This window comes from Rana temporaria, chromosome 2, assembly GCF_905171775.1.
Source record: "Rana temporaria chromosome 2, aRanTem1.1, whole genome shotgun sequence".
NCBI lineage: Eukaryota > Metazoa > Chordata > Amphibia > Anura > Ranidae > Rana > Rana temporaria.
In genome coordinates, this window is record NC_053490.1 from 388,821,682 (window position 1) to 388,841,297 (window position 19,616).

The 19,616-nt window shown below is 43.3% G+C and overlaps 1 protein-coding gene across 3 annotated transcripts in view; it reads left to right on the forward strand.

Annotated features, from left to right (window-relative positions):
- Window positions 1-19,616, forward strand: part of FGR (FGR proto-oncogene, Src family tyrosine kinase) — a 205,926-nt gene that overhangs the window by 61,745 nt on the left and 124,565 nt on the right. For all 3 annotated transcript variants that reach the window (XM_040337980.1, XM_040337983.1, XM_040337982.1), the window contains exons 2-3: window positions 13,140-13,198; window positions 17,157-17,364. In XM_040337980.1, the coding sequence (XP_040193914.1) occupies window positions 17,160-17,364 (205 nt within the window). In that variant the 5' untranslated portion in view covers window positions 13,140-13,198; window positions 17,157-17,159. The remainder of the gene's footprint in view (window positions 1-13,139; window positions 13,199-17,156; window positions 17,365-19,616) is intronic.

A 19,616-nucleotide genomic window follows, 5' to 3' on the forward strand; every position in this document is an offset into this window, starting at 1 on the left:
CAATTGATGGCATGGCACAGTGGTAACAATTGATGGCATGGCACAGTGGTGACAATTGATGGGCACAGTGGTGACAATTGGTGGCACAGTGGTGACAATTGATGGCACAGTGGTAACAATTGATGGCATGGCACAGTGGTGACAATTGATGGCACAGTGGTAACAATTGATGGCATGGAACAGTGGTAACAATTGATGGCATGGCACAGTGGTAACAATTGATGGCATGGCACAGTGGTAACAATTGATGGCATGGCACAGTGGTGACAATTGATGGCACAGTGGTAACAATTGATGGCATGGCACAGTGGTGACAATTGATGGCATGGCACAGTGGTAACAATTGATGGCATGGCACAGTGGTGACAATTGATGGCACAGTGGTAACAATTGATGGCATGGCACAGTGGTGACAATTGATGGGCACAGTGGTGACAATTGATGGGCACAGTGGTGACAATTGGTGGCACAGTGGTGACAATTGGTGGCACAGTGGTGACAATTGATGGCACAGTGGTAACAATTGATGGCATGGCACAGTGGTGACAATTGATGGCACAGTGGTAACAATTGATGGCATGGCACAGTGGTAAGAATTGATGGCATGGCACAGTGGTAACAATTGATGGCATGGCACAGTGGTGACAATTGATGGCACAGTGGTAACAATTGATGGCATGGCACAGTGGTAACAATTGATGGCATGGCACAGTGGTGACAATTGATGGGCACAGTGGTGACAATTGGTGGCACAGTGGTGACAATTGATGGCATGGCACAGTGGTAACAATTGATGGCATGGCACAGTGGTGACAATTGATGGCGCAGTGGTAACAATTGATGGCATGGCACAGTGGTGACAATTGATGGCATGGCACAGTGGTGACAATTGATGGCACAGTGGTGACAATTGATGGCATGGCAAAGTGGTGACAATTGATGGCATGGCAAAGTGGTGACAATTGATGGCATGGCACAGTGGTGACAATTGATGGCACAGTGGTGACAATTGATGGCATGGCAAAGTGGTGACAATTGATGGCATGGCAAAGTGGTGACAATTGATGGCATGGCAAAGTGGTGACAATTGATGGCATAGTGGCTGTGTTTGATGGCATGGCACAGTGGTTGCGTTTTGATGGCATGGCACAGTGGTGATAATTGATGGGCCCAGTGAGGCTGCAATTGTTTTATTTTTTTCGTTTGCGCCCCCCCAAACAATTTGAGCACCAGCCGCCACTGCGCGCAACCATAGGTTACGCAGCGCAAGTGCTTACTTGCTCCGGTGTAACGAGTGCTCCTGATTCAGGACCCTCGTTACACCGACTGCAGGCTAAAATCTGCGCGGCATAAGGCTCTTATGCCTCGCAGATTTTAGGCTGCATTCTTGCGGGGGCCGCTAGGGGGCGCTCCCATTGTGTATCAGCGTGTAGTATGCAAATTGCATACTACCACTGATTCACAAGCTTGCGCGGGCCCCGCGCAAGCCAGGTACGGAGTTTCCGTACGGCTACTTTTAGCGCAAGGCTGCCCCTTCTAATAGTAGGGGCAGCCAATGCTAAAGTATAGCCGGCCTTCCCGCGCCGTGAAATTTGAATTTCACAGCGTTTGCGTAAGTGAAACGTGAATGGCGCTGGACGCCATTCACGTTCACTTAGAAGCAGATGACGTCCTTGCGACGTCATTTGCCGCAATGCACGTCGGGAAAGTTTCCCGACGGAGCACGCGCTGTACGCTCGGCGCGGGAGCGCGCCTAATTTAAATGATTCCCGCCCCCGGCAGGATCATTTAACTTGCGCGTGCTTACGCCGGGCAAATTTGCCGGCGCGCCCTCGCAATTCACGGAGCTACTGCTCCGTGAATCGAGGGCAGCGCAAAATATTTGCGGGGGCGCAGGGCAAAATCGTTGCCCTGCTCCCCCGCAAATATCGCGCAATTCTACTTGAATCTGGGCCAATGCTATTTCCTGCAAAAGGCTTTTAGATGATCACCCACCATAAATATGCCCACTCCAAAACTCCAGATGTGTTTGTTTTGGTGGTGGCACAAGGACTTGAGAAGGGATTTGCTGTTTACTTGGTAGTCTTTTAAAGCATGTCAGTGATTGCAACATTTAAAGCATTTGTTAGCTAAAAAAAAAAGGATCCTGCTCCTTTAACCACTTACAGTGGATATACGTTGCTACTTTGATGGTAAATACTGTTGTTATGGCAGAAGATCGCTACCATAACTCCAGTATTTTCAACAGCGGGCAGTCCGCTTTAAGTTAAAGGAGGTCTCTGCGGTGGATTCGCCGCAAGATCACTTTTATTGGTGGCGGTAGAGGTGCCCACCACGTCCCCGGTCATCTCCTCTGCTTATCGGATCCGTCGGTAGTGGGGACGATCCGATGCTTTACCCTTATGGGCAGGAAGTCGAGTAAGGGAAGAATAGCCCCCACTTGACTCTTGACTCTATGCCCTTGGAGGACAGGAGCGACGTCAAACGGGACAATTAAAAATTTTTTTAAAAAAAATTATATATTTTTTTTATTTTGCTTTTAAAGGATAATTAAAGGATAACTAAATGTTTGTTCTTTTCTTTTTTTTTTTTTTTTTAAACAAACATGTCATACTTACCTCCTCTATGCAGTTGGTTTTGCCCCGACCCTCCTCTTCTGGGGTCCCTCAGCGACACTCCTCCTCTTCTTGAGTGCCTCATTGGAGAGTCGCTCTCCTTTGGGGCACTTGTGCGGGTGCGCTCCTGTGTCCTGCTGCTGCGTCTATTGACACAGACAGTAGGACTTGGCCCCACCCCCGGCTCCCGTGTCATTGAATTTGATTTACAGCAGTAAGAGTTAATGGCTGCGCTGCTATCAATCTAACCAATCAGGATCTGAGGCACCGGCTGGAGCTGGTGTGCTCGTTCCCATCGCTGGAAAGACCAGGTTCAGGAAGGTAAAAAGTGTATTTTTTCCCCAAAAAATTATGATTTTAAGACCCCTGTACAAATATAGCGTGATATAAAGTATTGCAATGACCGCCATTTTATTCTCTAGGCTAGGGTGTCTGAAAAAAATATATACAGTATCTCACAAAAGTGAGTACACCCCTCACATTTTTGTAAATCTTTTATTATATCTTTTCATGTGACAACACTGAAGAAATGACACTTTGCTACAAAGTAAAGTAGTGAGTGTACAGCTTGTATAACAGTGTAAATTTGCTGTCCCCTCAAAATACCTCAACACACAGCCATTAATGTCTAAACAGCTGGCAACAAAAGTGAGCGATGCATACTTACCTTAGAACAAAGCTCCCACTGCTCGCCCGGTCACCACCGAAGGGACTGACATGTTCCCTCTGCATTTCTTCTGGGTTCGCAGGCTCCGGTGCTATAAGTGGACAGAGCCGCGATGACGTCACTCCAGCAAATGCGTGCAGGAGTCCTCTATTCCGACAAGTTTCGGCATGGGCCGACGGACCTTCAGCGCGTATGCGTAAATGTAAACGCGTAAGCCATGAAAATTTAGGATATATTTATTGTACCTACAGGTACTCCCAAATCCTGTCTACCAATCAGCTAATCTCTCGACTCCCGCTGTGTAGCTGTTTAGAAAAAAAACTCAGTTGGGGCTGGAGGACAGAAAGCAGACGATTTCATTACTTTCTGAGCTTTCAGAGCTCCCGGCCAGCTCCAGTGTACTGATAAAGCACAGGCTGGCGCATTAATCTGACCAAAGCCGAACGTGATGAAATAGTCCACTTTCTGTCCCCTGGCCTCCACTGAACACAGGGGGCCTGGAGAAGTTTTTTTTCTAAACAGCTGGTTTGGAAGCCCCCTCCCGTTCTACCTCCGCTGTCACTGAAACCGACCCACTGAGCCATCGGCCCACCGGAAAACTCCCAGTAGTCCCGATGGCCAGTACATGCCTGGGTTGTACTTATAGGCACTGGTGAGGCTGAACTGATGGGCACTGGTGAGGCTGCACTGATGAGGCCATGGATTCCCTCCCACAACAAGAGAGCCCCGCTGTAGCTGTCTTTCGACTATAGTGCAACATTGAAGTGGTTAATCATGCATTAAGGTGAAAAAACATGTACCTTTACAACATATTTAAGATGAGGGTTTATTACTACTTTTAAGTAAATTCTGCAATAAAAAAAATGTGTGCGTTTTTCATTTGGAGAGATTTTCTCTCAGGAAGCAAAGGGACCCAGGAATACAAACAAAACTATACAAAAACAATGGAAGTTCTAACTTCTTGTCATTCTCCAAGTATAAAATAATAAAAAAAGGACCTGGTTAGCACTGTCTTTTTAATGCTAAAAAAAAAAAAGCTTTTAAAATATACTTTGTAATCATACAGTATATGCATATGGAGGCAGCTATATTTGGTTAATAAATAATCAGGTTCCGTTTCTGACTTTGCAATGCTACCCGAATTTTGTACTTTGCTGTTTTTTCTCACGCTGCACTTGATGTGTGGTTGACACCTTACCACAACAGCTGTTAGGCAGGGAGGCTAAATACACACGGAATTATACATAGAGCTCCTTCTGTAGGTAAGTCTTCAAACTTATATACAGTAGCTCACAAAAGTAAGAAGTTACACTTTGCTACAATGTAAAGTAGTGAGTGTACAGCTTGTATAACAGTGTATATTAGCTGTCCCCTCAAAATAACTCAACACACAGCCATTAATGTCGAAACCGCTGGCAACAAAAGTAAGTACATCCCTAAGTAAAAATGTCCAAATAGGCCTAAAGTGTCAATATTTTGTGTGGCTACCATTATTTTCCATCACTGCCTTAACCCTCTTCCACTCCTCCATGATGACATCACAGAGCTGGTGGATGTTCGAGACCTTGCACTCCTCCACCTTCTATTTGAGGATGCCCCACCAATGCTCAACAGGGTTTAGGTCTGGAGACATGCTTGGCCAGTCCCTCACCTTTCCCCTTAGCTCCTTTAGCAAGGTAGTGGTAATTTTGGAGGTGTGTTTTGGGTTGTTATCATGTTGGAATACAGCCCTGCAGACCAGTCTCCGAAATTATGGGATCATACACTGCTTCAGTATGTCACAGTACATGTTGGCATTCATGTAGCTCCACAGTGCTGGCAGCACTCATGCAGCCTCAGACCATGACACTCCCACCACCATCCTTGACTGTAGGCAAGACACACTTATCTTTGTACTCCTTACCTGGTTGCCACCACACACGCTTGACACCATCTGAACCAAATAAGTTTATTTTGGTCTCATCAGACAACAGGACATGGTTCTAGTAATCTGCTTGTCTTCAGCAAACTGTTTGTGAGCTTTCTTGTGCATCATCTTTGGAAGAGGCAACCATGCAGACCAATTTGATGCAGTGTGCGGCTTATGGTCTGAGCACTGACAGGCTGTCCCCCCCACCCATTCAACCTCTGCAGCAATGCTGGCAGCACTCATACGTCTATTTCCCAAAGACAACCTCTGGATATGAAGCTGAGCATGTGCACTCAACTTCTTTGGTCGACAATGGTGAGGCCTGTTTTGAGTGGAACCTGTCCTGTTAAACCGCTGTATGGTCTTGGCCACTGTGCTGCAGCTCAGTTTCACGGTCTTGTCAATCTTCTTATAGCCTAGGCCATCTTTATGTAGAGCAACAATGATTTTTTTCAGATCCTCAGAGTTTTTTGCCATGAAGTGCCATGTTGAACTTCCGGTGACCAGTATGAGAGTGTGAGAGTGATAACACCAAATTTAACACACCTGCTCCCCTTTCACACCTGAGACCTTGTGACATTAACAAGTCACATGAAACCGGTGAGGAAAAATTGGGGCCAATTTGGACATTTTCACTTAGGGGTGTACTCACCTTTGTTGCCAGTGGTTTAGACATTAATGGCTGTGTGTTGAGTTATTTTGAGGGGACAGCAAATATACACTGTTATACAAGATGTACACTCACTACTTTACATTGTAGCAAAGTGTAATTTCTTCAGTGTTGTCACATGAAAAGATAGAATAAAATATTTACAAAAATTTGAGGGTTATACTCACTTTTGTGAGATACTGTATGAATACAAAAACAAAACTAGGAAAGAGCAAATATTTCAAAGTGTAAACGTCACATAAAAATATTTTAAGATAAAGTAATACATGAAAAATATGTTTGGTCCAAATATACAGTCCTATACATTCCCTTTTACAGACAGTTTGTCAGCCCAAAACCATTGAGGAAGTAAATGACCATTTCAGTCTGAGCAGGAAGGAAGAGGTCACCATTTACTCAGAATAACAGTAATTACTAAGCTTTATGAGCAGGACTTACAAACCAATGTAAAAAGCTGACATATTAGCTAGAGCGTGTCTGGGCAGTATTTAGTTTATTGACTAATATACATATAGGGTCTTTTCTATACGCAGACTGAAAAAGTCATAATGATGGCAAACACTGACCAGAATAAAAAGGGTAACACTAAAAAAACTGAAGGAAGTCGATAAAAACACAAGATGGGCCATGTGAAAATAATGAATAATAAAGCCTCGGGCTGGATTTCCATCACTAGAGCCTGTAGGCATGCAAATTTTTATGCCCAAGGAAACCCGCCCCCCCCCCCCCCCCCCTCTGCTAGGGTCACCTTATTTTTTACAAAGATTTACACATACATTTTTGTTTGATCCTAACCCAGCTTAGAATGTTGTGACAAGGTGTAAATAGAATTTGTAAGAGAGGAGTTTGTAATTACTGAAGATTGGGGAAAAATATTTGGTCTATTGGGCCTAATAACAACATTTTTGAGTATAGCCTCAGTTAAAACTGATTAAACTTAAAGTAAACAAGTGCCATCATCCATGATAAATGATAAATAGGTAGATTCACAGAGAAAGGCTTAAACTTAGCCTGTTTAGGCTATGCCGCCGTAAGTTAGCTAGGCAAGTACATAATTCTCAATGTACTTGCCTGCTAATATACGGCGGCGTAGCCTAAAGCGGGCGGGCGTAAGGGCGCCAAATTCGGGAACGGCGGCCATACTTTAACATTGTTATTCCACCTAATAGATGGAATAACTTTAGGCCTGCTAATGCCTTACGGAAACGGCGTAAAACTACTGCGGCGGCCAGGCGTACGTTCGTGAATCGGCGTATCAACTCATTTACATATTCTACGCCGACCGCAATGGAAGCGCCACCTAGCGGCCATCCGAAAAATTGCAACCTAAGATAGGGCGGCGCAAGCCGTCTTATATTAGATATGTTTAAGCGTATCTCTGTTTGAGCATACGCTTGAAACATAAGTCGGCGTAGATTCTGAGTTAGGTCGGCTTATCTACTGATAAGTCGGCCTAATGCCGCGTACACACCATCACTTTATGTGATGAAAAAAAACTACGTTTTTAAAAACGTCACTTTAAATGACCGTGTGTGGGGGAAAACGTTGTTTTATGTCTTATGAAAAACGACAAAAAAAATTGAAGCATGCTTCAATTTTATGTGTCGTTTTTCAAAACGTCGTTTTTTACTTCACAGAAATTGACCGTGTGTAGCAAAAAACTACGTTTTGAGCCCTGGTTCACACTGGGTACGATTTGGAACGATTTGAGATGCGATTTGACATGTCAAATCGCATCTCAAATCGGCGGCAATTGTCGGCAATGGCACTGTCCTAATCAGTGCGACGCCGCATCTGCGATTTCAAAAAGTAGTTCCTGTACTACTTTTTGCGATTTCGGGCCGCGATTTACATTAAATTGCGGCCGAAATCGCAGCAAAATCGCGGCATTTTACCGCGATTTTGAATTCGCAGCAGTGTGAACCTAGGCTGAAACAACGTTTTTACACCCGCGCATGCCCAGAAGCTAGTTATGAAGCGAGCTTCAATGGAAAAAAGTGGTAAACGTAACCTCGCTTTGCTAGAGCATTGTGAAAAAACGATGGTGTGTAGGCAACTTCGTCTTTGAAAATTGAAGTTTCAAAAACGTCGTTTTTTTACTTCACAGAAAATGTCGTTTTTTTTCATCACATAAAGTGATGGTGTGTATACGGCATAACTCTTACTGAATCTACCTAAAAGAGTTGAACCGGATGAACAAAGGGTGAGGGCTGCTAGTGCTGTCTAACCCATAAATGGTCACCAAGCATAGGAATGTTGGTTTGGACTTTAACTAGGCACGGATAACACAACAAGAAAAATAAAATAGAAAATATTTATTAAACATAAAAACTATACAATGTTAAAAACATTTGAGCCATACCCCACAATAAAAAACAGCATTGTTGATAAAGGAGGACCATCACGTGTCTGTTGCAGTGGAGAAGGTCAAAACCTCAACCGGTTTCGCGGTTAGTACCGTTTCTTCAGGAGGGACTGTATGATATACAATACAATGTACATAAACTAGCAAGAATGTAAACATAATAAATATAGAAATACAACATTTTAACATCATGAATGCAATCAATTGACAAAAATACATGTCTATCTGCTCACCAAGTAAGGCTCATGTATCAAATAAATACCCCCCACGGCGAACGAGGGGGAATTTTGTGATACTCTCTGATAAAATAAATAAATTTGGTTAGGCTAAAAAATATGGATAAAGTTATTAAGGGCCACCACGTGAAGGTATGGAATGGATTAGGAAGAGAAAGGGAGGGGGGACAGGTGAGGGGGATAGGGGGGGGGAGGGTGTCTGTATGATATACAATACAATGTACATAAACTAGCAAGAATGTAAACATAATAAATATAGCAATACAACATTTTAACATCATGAATGCAATCAATTGTCTATCTGCTCACCAAGTAAGGCTCATGGACCGAGCGAAGGCTCAGATAAATACCCCCCGCGGCGAACAAGGGGGAATTTTGTGATACTTTCTGATAACATAAAAGAATTTGGTTAGGCTAAAAAACATGGATACAGTTTTTAAGGGCCACCACGTGAAGGTATGGAATGGATTAGGAAGAGGAAGAAAGGGGGGACAGGTGAGGGGGAAAGGGGGGAGGGGGGAAAAAGGGGTGGAGGGCGGAAAAGGGAAAGAATAAAGGGGGGAGGGGGGAAGTGGAGCGGGGAAGGAGAAGGGGGAAGGGGGGAGGGAAGCAAGGGGAAGGGAGGGAAGGAAAGGAAAGGGTGGGGTGGGAAATGGGAGTGGGACAAGAGAGGGGGGAAAGGAGAAGAGGGGAGGAAGGGGGAGGAGAAATTGGGGAAGGGAAAGAGGGGGAAGGGTTTGGAAGGGAGGGAGGGGGAGGGAGAAAGTTTAGGAAACAGCGATCACAGGTCAATTGGCTTCAGTATAAATCACACAAATAGAAAACTTAAGGGAAATACAAAGACACTGAATTTCAAAAGAGCCAACTTCCCTAAACTACGAACCTTGCTAGAAGGCATAATTTGGGATACAATTTTAGGAGCAAGGAACACGGAGGAGGGATGGGTTCGCTTTAAGAGCATATTAAATAAGGGCATTAGCCAGTGCATCCCATTGGGTAATACATTTAAAAGAGCGAACAAAAGTCCTGGATGGCTTAACTCCAATGTATAAAATTATAATTATTATTATATAGAGATAGAACATGAAAGACACATAGCAGAGGAGAGCAAGAAATTCTTTAAGTATGTAAACAGTAAAAAAGGCCATATTGGCCCCATAAAGAATGAGGGAGGAAATCTGGTTACAATGGATGGGGAGATGGTAAAAGTATTGAATTTATTCTTCTCCTCAGTCTTCATGAGGGAATCGGGCGGGGGGGGGGGGGGGGGGGGGGGTTCAGTAACCAAAACTGCAGTGTTTATCCTCATGACACATCACAAGTAGCACCCTCATGGCTAACAGAGGACAGAATTAGAATTAGACTTGGGAAATGTAACATTAATAAATCACCGGGACCGGGTGCCTTGCACCCAAGGGTACTTAGGGAACTCAGTCAAGTAATTGCCAGACCATTGTTCCTAATTTTTACTGTCTACTGACTGGTATGGTAACAGCGGGTTGGAGAAAAGCCAAAGTCAATTTTACTGATGATAATTTTGTCATGCAATTGATCTATGCCTGTTGGAATGCATTTTGTTATGCTGATGTGTTTAATATAAATGTTTCTGTTAAAAAAAAAATGCTTTCCTATATATGGAGACATTAAAGCGGGAGTTCACCCATAAATGTTTTTTTAACCTTAGATGGATGCTCATTTAGTCTAGGGGAATTGGCTAGTTGTTTTAAAATCCGAGCAGTACTTACCGTTGTAGAGGGCGATCTTCTCCGCCACTTCCGGGTATGGGTCTTCGGGACTGGGCGTTCCTTCTTGATTGACAGGCTTCCAAAAGGCTTCCGAAGGTCGCATCCATCGCGTCACGAGTAGCCGAAAGAAGCCGAACGTCGGTGCGGCTCTATACTGCGCCTGCGCACCGACAATCGGCTACTTTCGGAAAATCGTGACGCGATGGATGCGACCGTCGGAAGCCTTTCGGAAGCCTGTCGGAAGACTGTCAATCAAGAAGGAACACCCAGTCCCGAAGACCCATACCCGGAAGTGGCGGAGAAGATCGCCCTCTACAACGGTAAGTACTGCTCGGATTTTAAAACAACTAGCCGATTCCCCTAGACTAAATGAGCATCCATCTAAGGGTAAAAATAGCAATTTACCGGTGAACCTCCACTTTAAGGAAGACCTCTATATGGAGCAACCACCAGGGTTTAAACAAGGAGACAACCTTGGGCCAGATTCACATAGAATCGGGCTACGCTGCGGCAGTGTAACGTATCCCATTTACGTTACACCGCCGCAAGTTTACAGCGTAAGTGCTTGATTCACAAAGCACTTGCCTGTAAACTTGCAGCGGCGTATCGTAAATCCGCCCGGCGCAAGCCCGCCTAATTCAAATGGGGTGGGGACCATTTAAATTAGGCGCGTTCCCGCACCGAACGTACTGCGCATGCTCCGTCCCTAAAATTACCCGACGTGCATTGCGCTAAATCACGTTGCAAGGACGTCATTGGTTTCAACGTTAAGGTAAATGGCGTCCAGCGCCATTCACGGACGACTTACGCAAACGACGTGAAATTTAAAATTTCGACGCGGGAACGACGGCCATACTTAACATTGGCTAGACCACCTAGAGGGCAGCTTTAGTTTTACGCCGCGTATCTCTACGGAAACAACGTAAATTTACAGCAACGGGCAAAGTGTGCGTTCGTGAATCGGCGTAACTAGTCATTTGCATATTCTACGCCGACCGCAATGGAATCGCCACCTAGCGGCTGGCCTAGAATTGCAGCCTAAGATCCGACGGTGTAAGTCAATTACACCTGTCGGATCTTAGTGAGAACTATGCGTAACCTGATTCTATGAATCAGGCGCATAGTTACGACGTCTAATAATAATAGTGCAGCGCAAAACAAACAATTTTAAACTATACATACAGAAAGTTAAAACATATGATATATGATATATAATTAAAAATTATATAATAAAGTCCATATAAAGTGCTCAAGTGCAAAAAGATGATCCAAATCGGAATATAATAGTGCAAAAATCCAAAGGGTGATATCCAGAAGGAACCTCCACCAAATAGCAGGAATGGCCTCTCACCTTACAACTTCGACCTGCAATAGGTCACAAAGCATAATCAGAGAACCACCTGTTCTCAGAGGACAGCAAGCAATGCAGCAGTAGAACCACGATATCAGTCAGACTCAGGATCAGGACATGGCAATCAGGGCATAAAAAACAAAGGAGAGGAAATCTAGTGCTCTCTGAAGCCAAAATACATTTATTTAAGAATAAAAAACGAATACACTCACTGTATAAGCACTCTCAAACGAGTGCAGCGAAACAGCGTAAAACATCCATAAAAGCATGGGTTTCAGTCTAGGTCGGCGATCGCGGTTGACGTCTCATGTGGCCCCTTCCCCTCGTACGACGTTACGTCCCTATGAGCGGGACTTCATCAGCGTGGGGTGAAAAAAGGCAGCATTTGATGCTGCCTTTTTTCACCCCACGCTGATGAAGTCCCGCTCATAGGGACGTAACGTCGTACGAGGGGAAGGGGCCACATGAGACGTCAACCGCGATCGCCGACCTAGACTGAAACCCATGCTTTTATGGATGTTTTATGCTGTTTCGCTGCACTCGTTTGAGAGTGCTTATACAGTGAGTGTATTCGTTTTTTATTCTTAAATAAATGTATTTTGGCTTCAGAGAGCACTAGATTTCCTCTCCTTTGTTTTTTATGCCCTGATTGCCATGTCCTGATCCTGAGTCTGACTGATATCGTGGTTCTACTGCTGCATTGCTTGCTGTCCTCTGAGAACAGGTGGTTCTCTGATTATGCTTTGTGACCTATTGCAGGTCGAAGTTGTAAGGTGAGAGGCCATTCCTGCTATTTGGTGGAGGTTCCTTCTGGATATCACCCTTTGGATTTTTGCACTATTATATTCCGATTTGGATCATCTTTTTGCACTTGAGCACTTTATATGGACTTTATTATATAATTTTTAATTATATATCATATATCATATGTTTTAACTTTCTGTATGTATAGTTTAAAATTGTTTGTTTTGCGCTGCACTATTATTATTAGATGTCAATGTGAGGTGTTTTATTTGAATTTACCTTAGTGCTGGCTTGCATTTTTTAGTTTATATTTACATTCCAGCGCTGAATAATTTTTCTTTATTAGCATAGTTACGACGGACGGATCTTAGAGATACGACGGCGTATCAGGAGATACGCCGTCGTATCTCTTGTGTGAATCTGGCCCCTTGTGTGTAAACTTCAGAAGAGCGTATACGGTCTTAAGCAATCTGCAAGGATGTGGAATGAGAAAGTGAACAAAGCACTTACTAAAGAGGGATTCTTAAGAAGAGAAGCAGACCCCTGTCTCTACTCCAGGAATCAAGAAGACAGATGGATATATAGCTGCTTCCTGCAGGTGGCACTGTAGTATTATAGTGATATAATGTGTATTCTATAATATGACAGGATGTATCGTCTATCTAAGTTCAGTGTACTTGTTTTTATTTAGTTCCTGTTTCATGTTTCTCATCCTGTAAAGACATGCATTGCCAATCCTCCATGAAAGTAAAGCATATTGCTGTATACAAGAAGCTTCCAGCGCATTAATTCAATACTCTGCACAATATTTAAACCATTTTAAATTCTGTTTTGTAGGCTTTACCTGCAGTACATTGGTGATGTGCTTCATATGACTTCTGACCTTGTCCTTACCCGTAAGTAAAACCTTAAAATTTTCTGGTGTCTTCAGCATTATATTTTGTTGTAAGTGCATTGCAGTGCTTTTTTACTAAAATGTATTAATGGTTAAGGACCAGTTCACACCAGAATGCTGTGTAGGAAACCAGTGTTCCGTATATGTTTTCCGCACTGCATTTGCAATCTGCAGCGGGTGTCAGATTATTTTCATCCCATTCAAAGGATCTCCTGAACTAGTGTCACCATTAGAAGATTTCTACTCTACCTATACCTGTTCTGGGCACAACTTAAAATGTGGGATTTAAATTTTTCACTTTTACTCTTGGTAATAATAGCAAACAATGCTAATAAAAAGGGTGAATCACCCTATCGGAGACACAGACAGCATTAAAAACCCAACAGGTGTTTTGCCATTAGCTATACTTTGAAGTTAAAGGGGTTGTAAAGGTTCGTTTTTTTTTTCAAAATATGTTCCTTTAAGCTAGTTCACTTACCTTTTCCTTCGATTTCCCTTCTAAATGTTTTTTTTTTCTTTGTCTGAACTTCTCACTTCCTGTTTCTCCTCAGTAAGCTTGTCCCCATCATCCGAGCCATTCTGGCTGGGGGTTAGTCAGCCAGAACAGCTCACTGAGGAGGAACAGGAAGTGAGAACTTCAGACAAAGAAAACAAAGAAAAAAACATTTAGAAGGGAAATTGAAGGAAAAGGTACGTGAACCAACAATGCACTAGCATTTACAACCCCTTTAACTCCAGAAATAACAGACACCTTCCTGCAGCTATGTTTTCATTATGGGAAACACTGCGGTGGAGCGTACACGCGGCCGGGTTTCCCGGCCAAAGCTCTCATGACAGTTTTCCTGCCAGGAAAACCGTCTGTGTGTAGGGGGAAAAAGCTGCCGATCCGGTTCTCGGCTTTTTTCTCGGGTTTCCTAGCGGTAAAAAGTCAGCTGGGAAACCTCTGTACGTGTGTACGGGGCATTTGACTTGAGTTCAGCTGTAGGCCTGATTCACACCTATGCATTTTTAGTGATTTTTGCATTTTGCAGATTTGCACTACAGTCCATTTAACATGGTTTCCAATGGATCAGGCCTTAAAGTGTTACCAAACCCAGTTAACAGTAACTTCAGCCTGTATATGCAGTAAAGCATGCTTGTTACAGTGGGGATCGGAAGTTTGGGCACCCCAGGTACAAATTTGTATTAATGTGCATAACGGAGCCAAGGAAAGATGGAAAAATCTCCAAAAGGCATCAAATTACAGATTAGACATTCTTATAATATGTCAAAAAAAGTTAGATTTTATTTCCGTCATTTACACTTTCAAAATTACAGAAAACAATTTTTTCAGATGTCAATATCCTCTGCTCGGAATGTAATTAAGAAATGGCAGTCATCAGGAACAGTGGAAGTTAAAGCAAGATCTGGAAGACCAAGAAAAATATCAGACAGAACAGCTCGCAGGATTGTGAGAAAAGCAATTCATAACCCACGTTTGACTGCACGATCCCTCCAGAAAGATCTGTCAGACACTGGAGTTGTGGTACACTATTCCACTATAAAGGGATACTTGTACAAATATGGTCTTCATGGAAGAGTCATCAGAAGAAAACCTCTTCTACTTCCTCACCACAAAAATCAGTGTTTGAACTTTGCAAATGAACACACAGACAAGCCTGATGCATTTTGGAAACAAGTTCTGTGGACCGATGAGGTTAAAATATAACTTTTTGTCCGGAATGAGCAAAGGTACGTTTGGAGAAGAGAGGGCACAGAATTTAATGAAAATAACCTCTGTCCAACTGTTAAGCATGGGGGTGGATCAATCATGCTTTGGGGTTGTATTGCAGCCAGTGGGGATTACATCAAGAAGCGTAAACTGAAGGTTTTGCCATGGCCTTCACAATCTCCTGACCTCAACATAATTGAAAATCTATGGATAGACCTTGAAAGAGCAGTGCGTGACAGACAGCCCAGAAATCTCAAAGAACTGGAAGACTTTTGTAAGGAAGAATGGGAAAAAATACCTCAAACAAGAATTGAAAGACTCTTGGCTGGCTACAAAAAGCGTTTACAAGCTGTGATACTTGCCAAAGAGGGCAGTACAAGATATTAACTCTGCAGGGTGCCCAAACTTTTGCAGACACCATTTTTTTGTTTTCTGTAATTTTGAAAGTGTAAATGATGGAAATAAAATTTAACTTTTTTTGACATATTATAAGAATGTCTAATCTGTAATTTGATGCCTTTTGGAGATTTTTCCATCTTTCCTTGGCTTCGTTATGCACATTAATACGAATTTTTACCTGTGGTGCCCAAACTTTCAATCCCCACTGTATACTCACTATGGAGCATAAGGAGTTATTTCCTCTGCATTGAACAAAACAGGCTGTTTGATTCTGTCTTCTCTGATCCTCCCTTCCTTCCACTGACTCCTAATAATTACCTGATAACACAGAGACTACAAGGTCAGGCTACACATGCTGGGTTTGGTGTGTATTGCTAGACAGTTTTTTTTTTCTTGGGAGGATGCATGTGATCAGCACAGGGCCAATCAGCACTGTCCAGTCAGAGGGTCAGGGGTCTTGCAGTCTCATACCTCAGTCAGAAAATCCTCCTACTAGCTTTAATCAGTGCTTGGCTGGGCACTGATAGAAGTCACAAGACTGCTATAACACTGATGAGAAAAGGTATTTAGCTGTTTCAATTTACTAAAATAATTGCATCTCCGTGTTTTATGTACTCTGGGAGACCAGATATTGTGAATGGGTCCTAGGTTTACTAACAAGTCAACCCAAAATAACTTTTTCTTCATTTTTGGCAGACTAAAGCTGGCCCTACATTATACAATTGTTTTAATTCAATTTCCTTTAGAGTTACCTTTAACTATGTAGTGCAAGGGCCTGCCCGATTGCATACAAATTGGAAGTGTTTAGGGTTGACCTCATATTATATGGTTTTAGTAAATTTAAAGGAAAATCGTACATGGAAATTGTATGGCAAGCTTTAGGCAGGGTTTGATCTCTAACAGGTTCCAGAACCCTAAAAAGTAGGGCTGTTACTGATTAAAATTGTTGTGCTTGATTAATCGATTTTTTTTTAATCGATTAATCGACTAATTTTGATTAATTATAACGCACATACAGATCCAGCTAGTTTTAGCTGATCTCCTCCTTGCAGGCTGATTCCCAGTGCAGCTACCAACCACTGGAAAAATGGAAAGCAGGATACAAAAAACACACAAAGGCAGCGCTCGATGGGAATAGCATTAAAACTTTTATAGTCTTCAAGTAGGTTACAAAATAAATATTGCACTGGAGATAAAATCGATGTAGCTACATAAACTGTAAAAATGGTGCGAGTAATACAAAACGGTAGCAAAAGCAGTCATAAAAACATATAGCTAAGTATGATACTGGTATAAAAATGTGTACAACGATACCACTGCTGAATCCAGATGAGGAGAGGTTAACATCAGTCCGTCGGCATGTAGATGCCCCGTGAAGGGAACTATCACATCTCCCAGTGGATGGCTGTAGAATCCCAGGTTGATAGAGGGAAGTGATTGAGGGAAGTGTAACAGCCCTTGCGTGTGGCAGATAGTGAGGTCCCAATGACATGCAGATATGAAGGCACAGCAAAGGAGCCCTTCAGATGGACACGGCAAGCCCCGCCAGTGTCCATGACGTCACCGGATCTCCGATGGAACTCCCTGAAGACCCGGAAGCCGGCGGAGAGGTGAGTACCAATCAAAAGAATTTTGATCGATCAAAAACATTTTGATCGATCAAAAAAATTAAAGATTAATCGAGGAATTAATAGTTCATTTCCACAGCCTTACTAAAAAGTAAACCTCCCTCTGTGTATGCAATCACTGCAACAGATTTCGCTCAGCTAGATGCTGCTTGTTCATGCTACACCTGCTTATAGAGATAGCGCATTTAATGATTATTTACTATAACATGCTTACTGTGCAGGTGATGGGCTGTGCACAGTGCAAAAAAACAAACGAAGGAAAAACAGAGGAAACCGTTGTGCAGACGAACACCAATCAACGCTATTACCCAGACCCCACTACAGCACACCCAAGCTATGATTTCAACTTTACAGCCACTAAATCAATATCCATCTTGGATGGACATTTTCTGGGAGTACCATCTGGTTTGGGATACCCCGCATCTTCAGGTAATGAGGCTCAATTATTTATACTTGTACCATGAGATTACTACACAAAGACCAGGATGGTTTGGCAGTGGACATACTCCTGTTAAGCCTCATACACACGATACGATTGTTGGCCAATCCAGCGTTTGATTTTTGTCAAAAGGGCGCATGCCATGACTGCTGATGCACAATAAGCCCAGGTACAATTAACTGTAACATAGATGTATAGAAAAACCTTGCCCCTTGCCCCTTCACCCTATTAAATTAACACACTTACACCCATTAGGTTGGAAAGGACAAGGCCACAGCTTTATTAAATCCAAACATAACATGTGAACACTTTTCAACCAGTGCCAGTCACAGTTGTACTGTGAGCGCACAATTCCAAAGGGGGGGGGGGGCTGTCCTTACCATAAGTGCTGGACAGGCCGCCCTCTTCCGATTTCCATCAAGGGCATGGCCCATTACAGCCATTTTATGCTGGCAGGGTCAAGAAACCGCAGCAAGCTGTGACATACCATAGAAAAAAGGGGGCGGTAGGGTGGGCAGCTCTTTCAAACACGTTTCCTGAAAGACCCAGAATTCCCTGGGGCAATACTTTAACCCAAGCTCAGGCCCATCCCATTCCCCCTAACAACCAATCCTTGTAGACCACCACCTTGTCCTGTACCTGACCATGCCCCCACCAGTCAAGGGACCCCTTCAGGATCTTGTCTTCCATACTAACGGCACACAATTGTTGTGCCACAGACACAAACGTAGTGACGTACTATGAGCAATTTCAGCTCTTGAGCGTCACCCTTTGGGCCCCTTCTGCTAATTTTGTGTTTAGTGAGCATTCATTCTGAGCATGCGTGTTTGTACTTTTGACTTGTGACTACTTGTAACGGATTTGTGTACTGACCATACAAAAATCTGATGTCAAACCGTTGCCTGATGAAAATTTATTAGCCTATCATCCAACATTTGTTGGCGGAAAATTGGACAATTGTCAAAAGGAGCGTACAAACGGTAAGATTTTAGGACAACAGTCTGTCAATAGACAATCCCCTGCCAACAATCGTATCGTGTGTACGAGGCTTTAGGCTGGCCAAACACTATTATGTTTGAGTTGAATGAAAACAATTCAATACATTCCTCTATTCATCCAATAGAGCACAGATAGGCAAATCTCCTGTTGCAGCTACTGTATTCGGGCAGCTGGCAATTTTTTTCAATCAAAGGATGTCCAGAGGAAGCGGCTTGCAGGGCCACCCACTTAGTGAATTTCAGAAATGTCATCAAGAACCGAACAACATTGTAAGTGTAAGTCCAACTTAACACTTAAAGTGGGAGTTCACCCGAATTTTTTTTTTAACATTAGATTGATGCTCATTTTGTGAAGGGGAATCAGGTGTTTTTTTTTAATCGAAGAAGTACTTACCGTTTTAGAGATAGATCTTCTCCGCCGCTTCCGGGTATGGTCTTCGGGACTGGGCGTTCCTATTTGATTGACAGGCTTCCAACGGTCACATACATCGCGTCACGAGTAGCCGAAAGAAGCTGAACGTCGGTGCGGCTCTATACGGCGCCTGCGCACCGACGTTCGTCTACTTTCGGAAAATCGTGACGTGATGTATGCAACCGTCGGAAGCCTGTCGGAAGCCTGTCAATCAAATAGGAACACCCAGTCCCGCAGCCCATACCCGGAAGCGGCGGAGAAGATCTCTCTCTAAAACGGTAAGTACTGCTTCGATTTTAAAAAAAAACACCCGATTCCCCTTGACAAAACGAGCCTCAATCAAATGTTAAAAATTAACTTTTTGGGTGAACCTACACTTTAAAGTGACATTCCAGCCAACTATGTAAACATTGAGTAGCAGGGCTTTTTTCTCAGAGAATAGGTGCAGGTACTCCCTTTTCTAAGTCACCCATTGTCTCCGCTCCCTACCCATCTCCGAGCTATGTCCCTTGGTTCCACCCCCAACCAACCCCAGGTATCATTTTGTGTTGCTAAGTAATTTGTATGTGTAGCCAAGTCCAGGGCCTCTCCAGGCCTAATGGTGACTTCCTAGGGACAGCTGACATCCTTCTGTATAGAGTGGGTTACGAGGCATGGTGGGTGCAATGCAAGATTAATGGGCGCCAGACACTTCTTGAATGCAAAGAGATTTATTGTCTCTTAAACAGAACTGTGGGAGAGAGGTTTAGGGCCAGGAAACCCTTTAGTAGTTGCAATGTTAATTTAGCAGACTTCAAGACTTTTATAGGCAGACAGCCATGCAGGGAAAAGC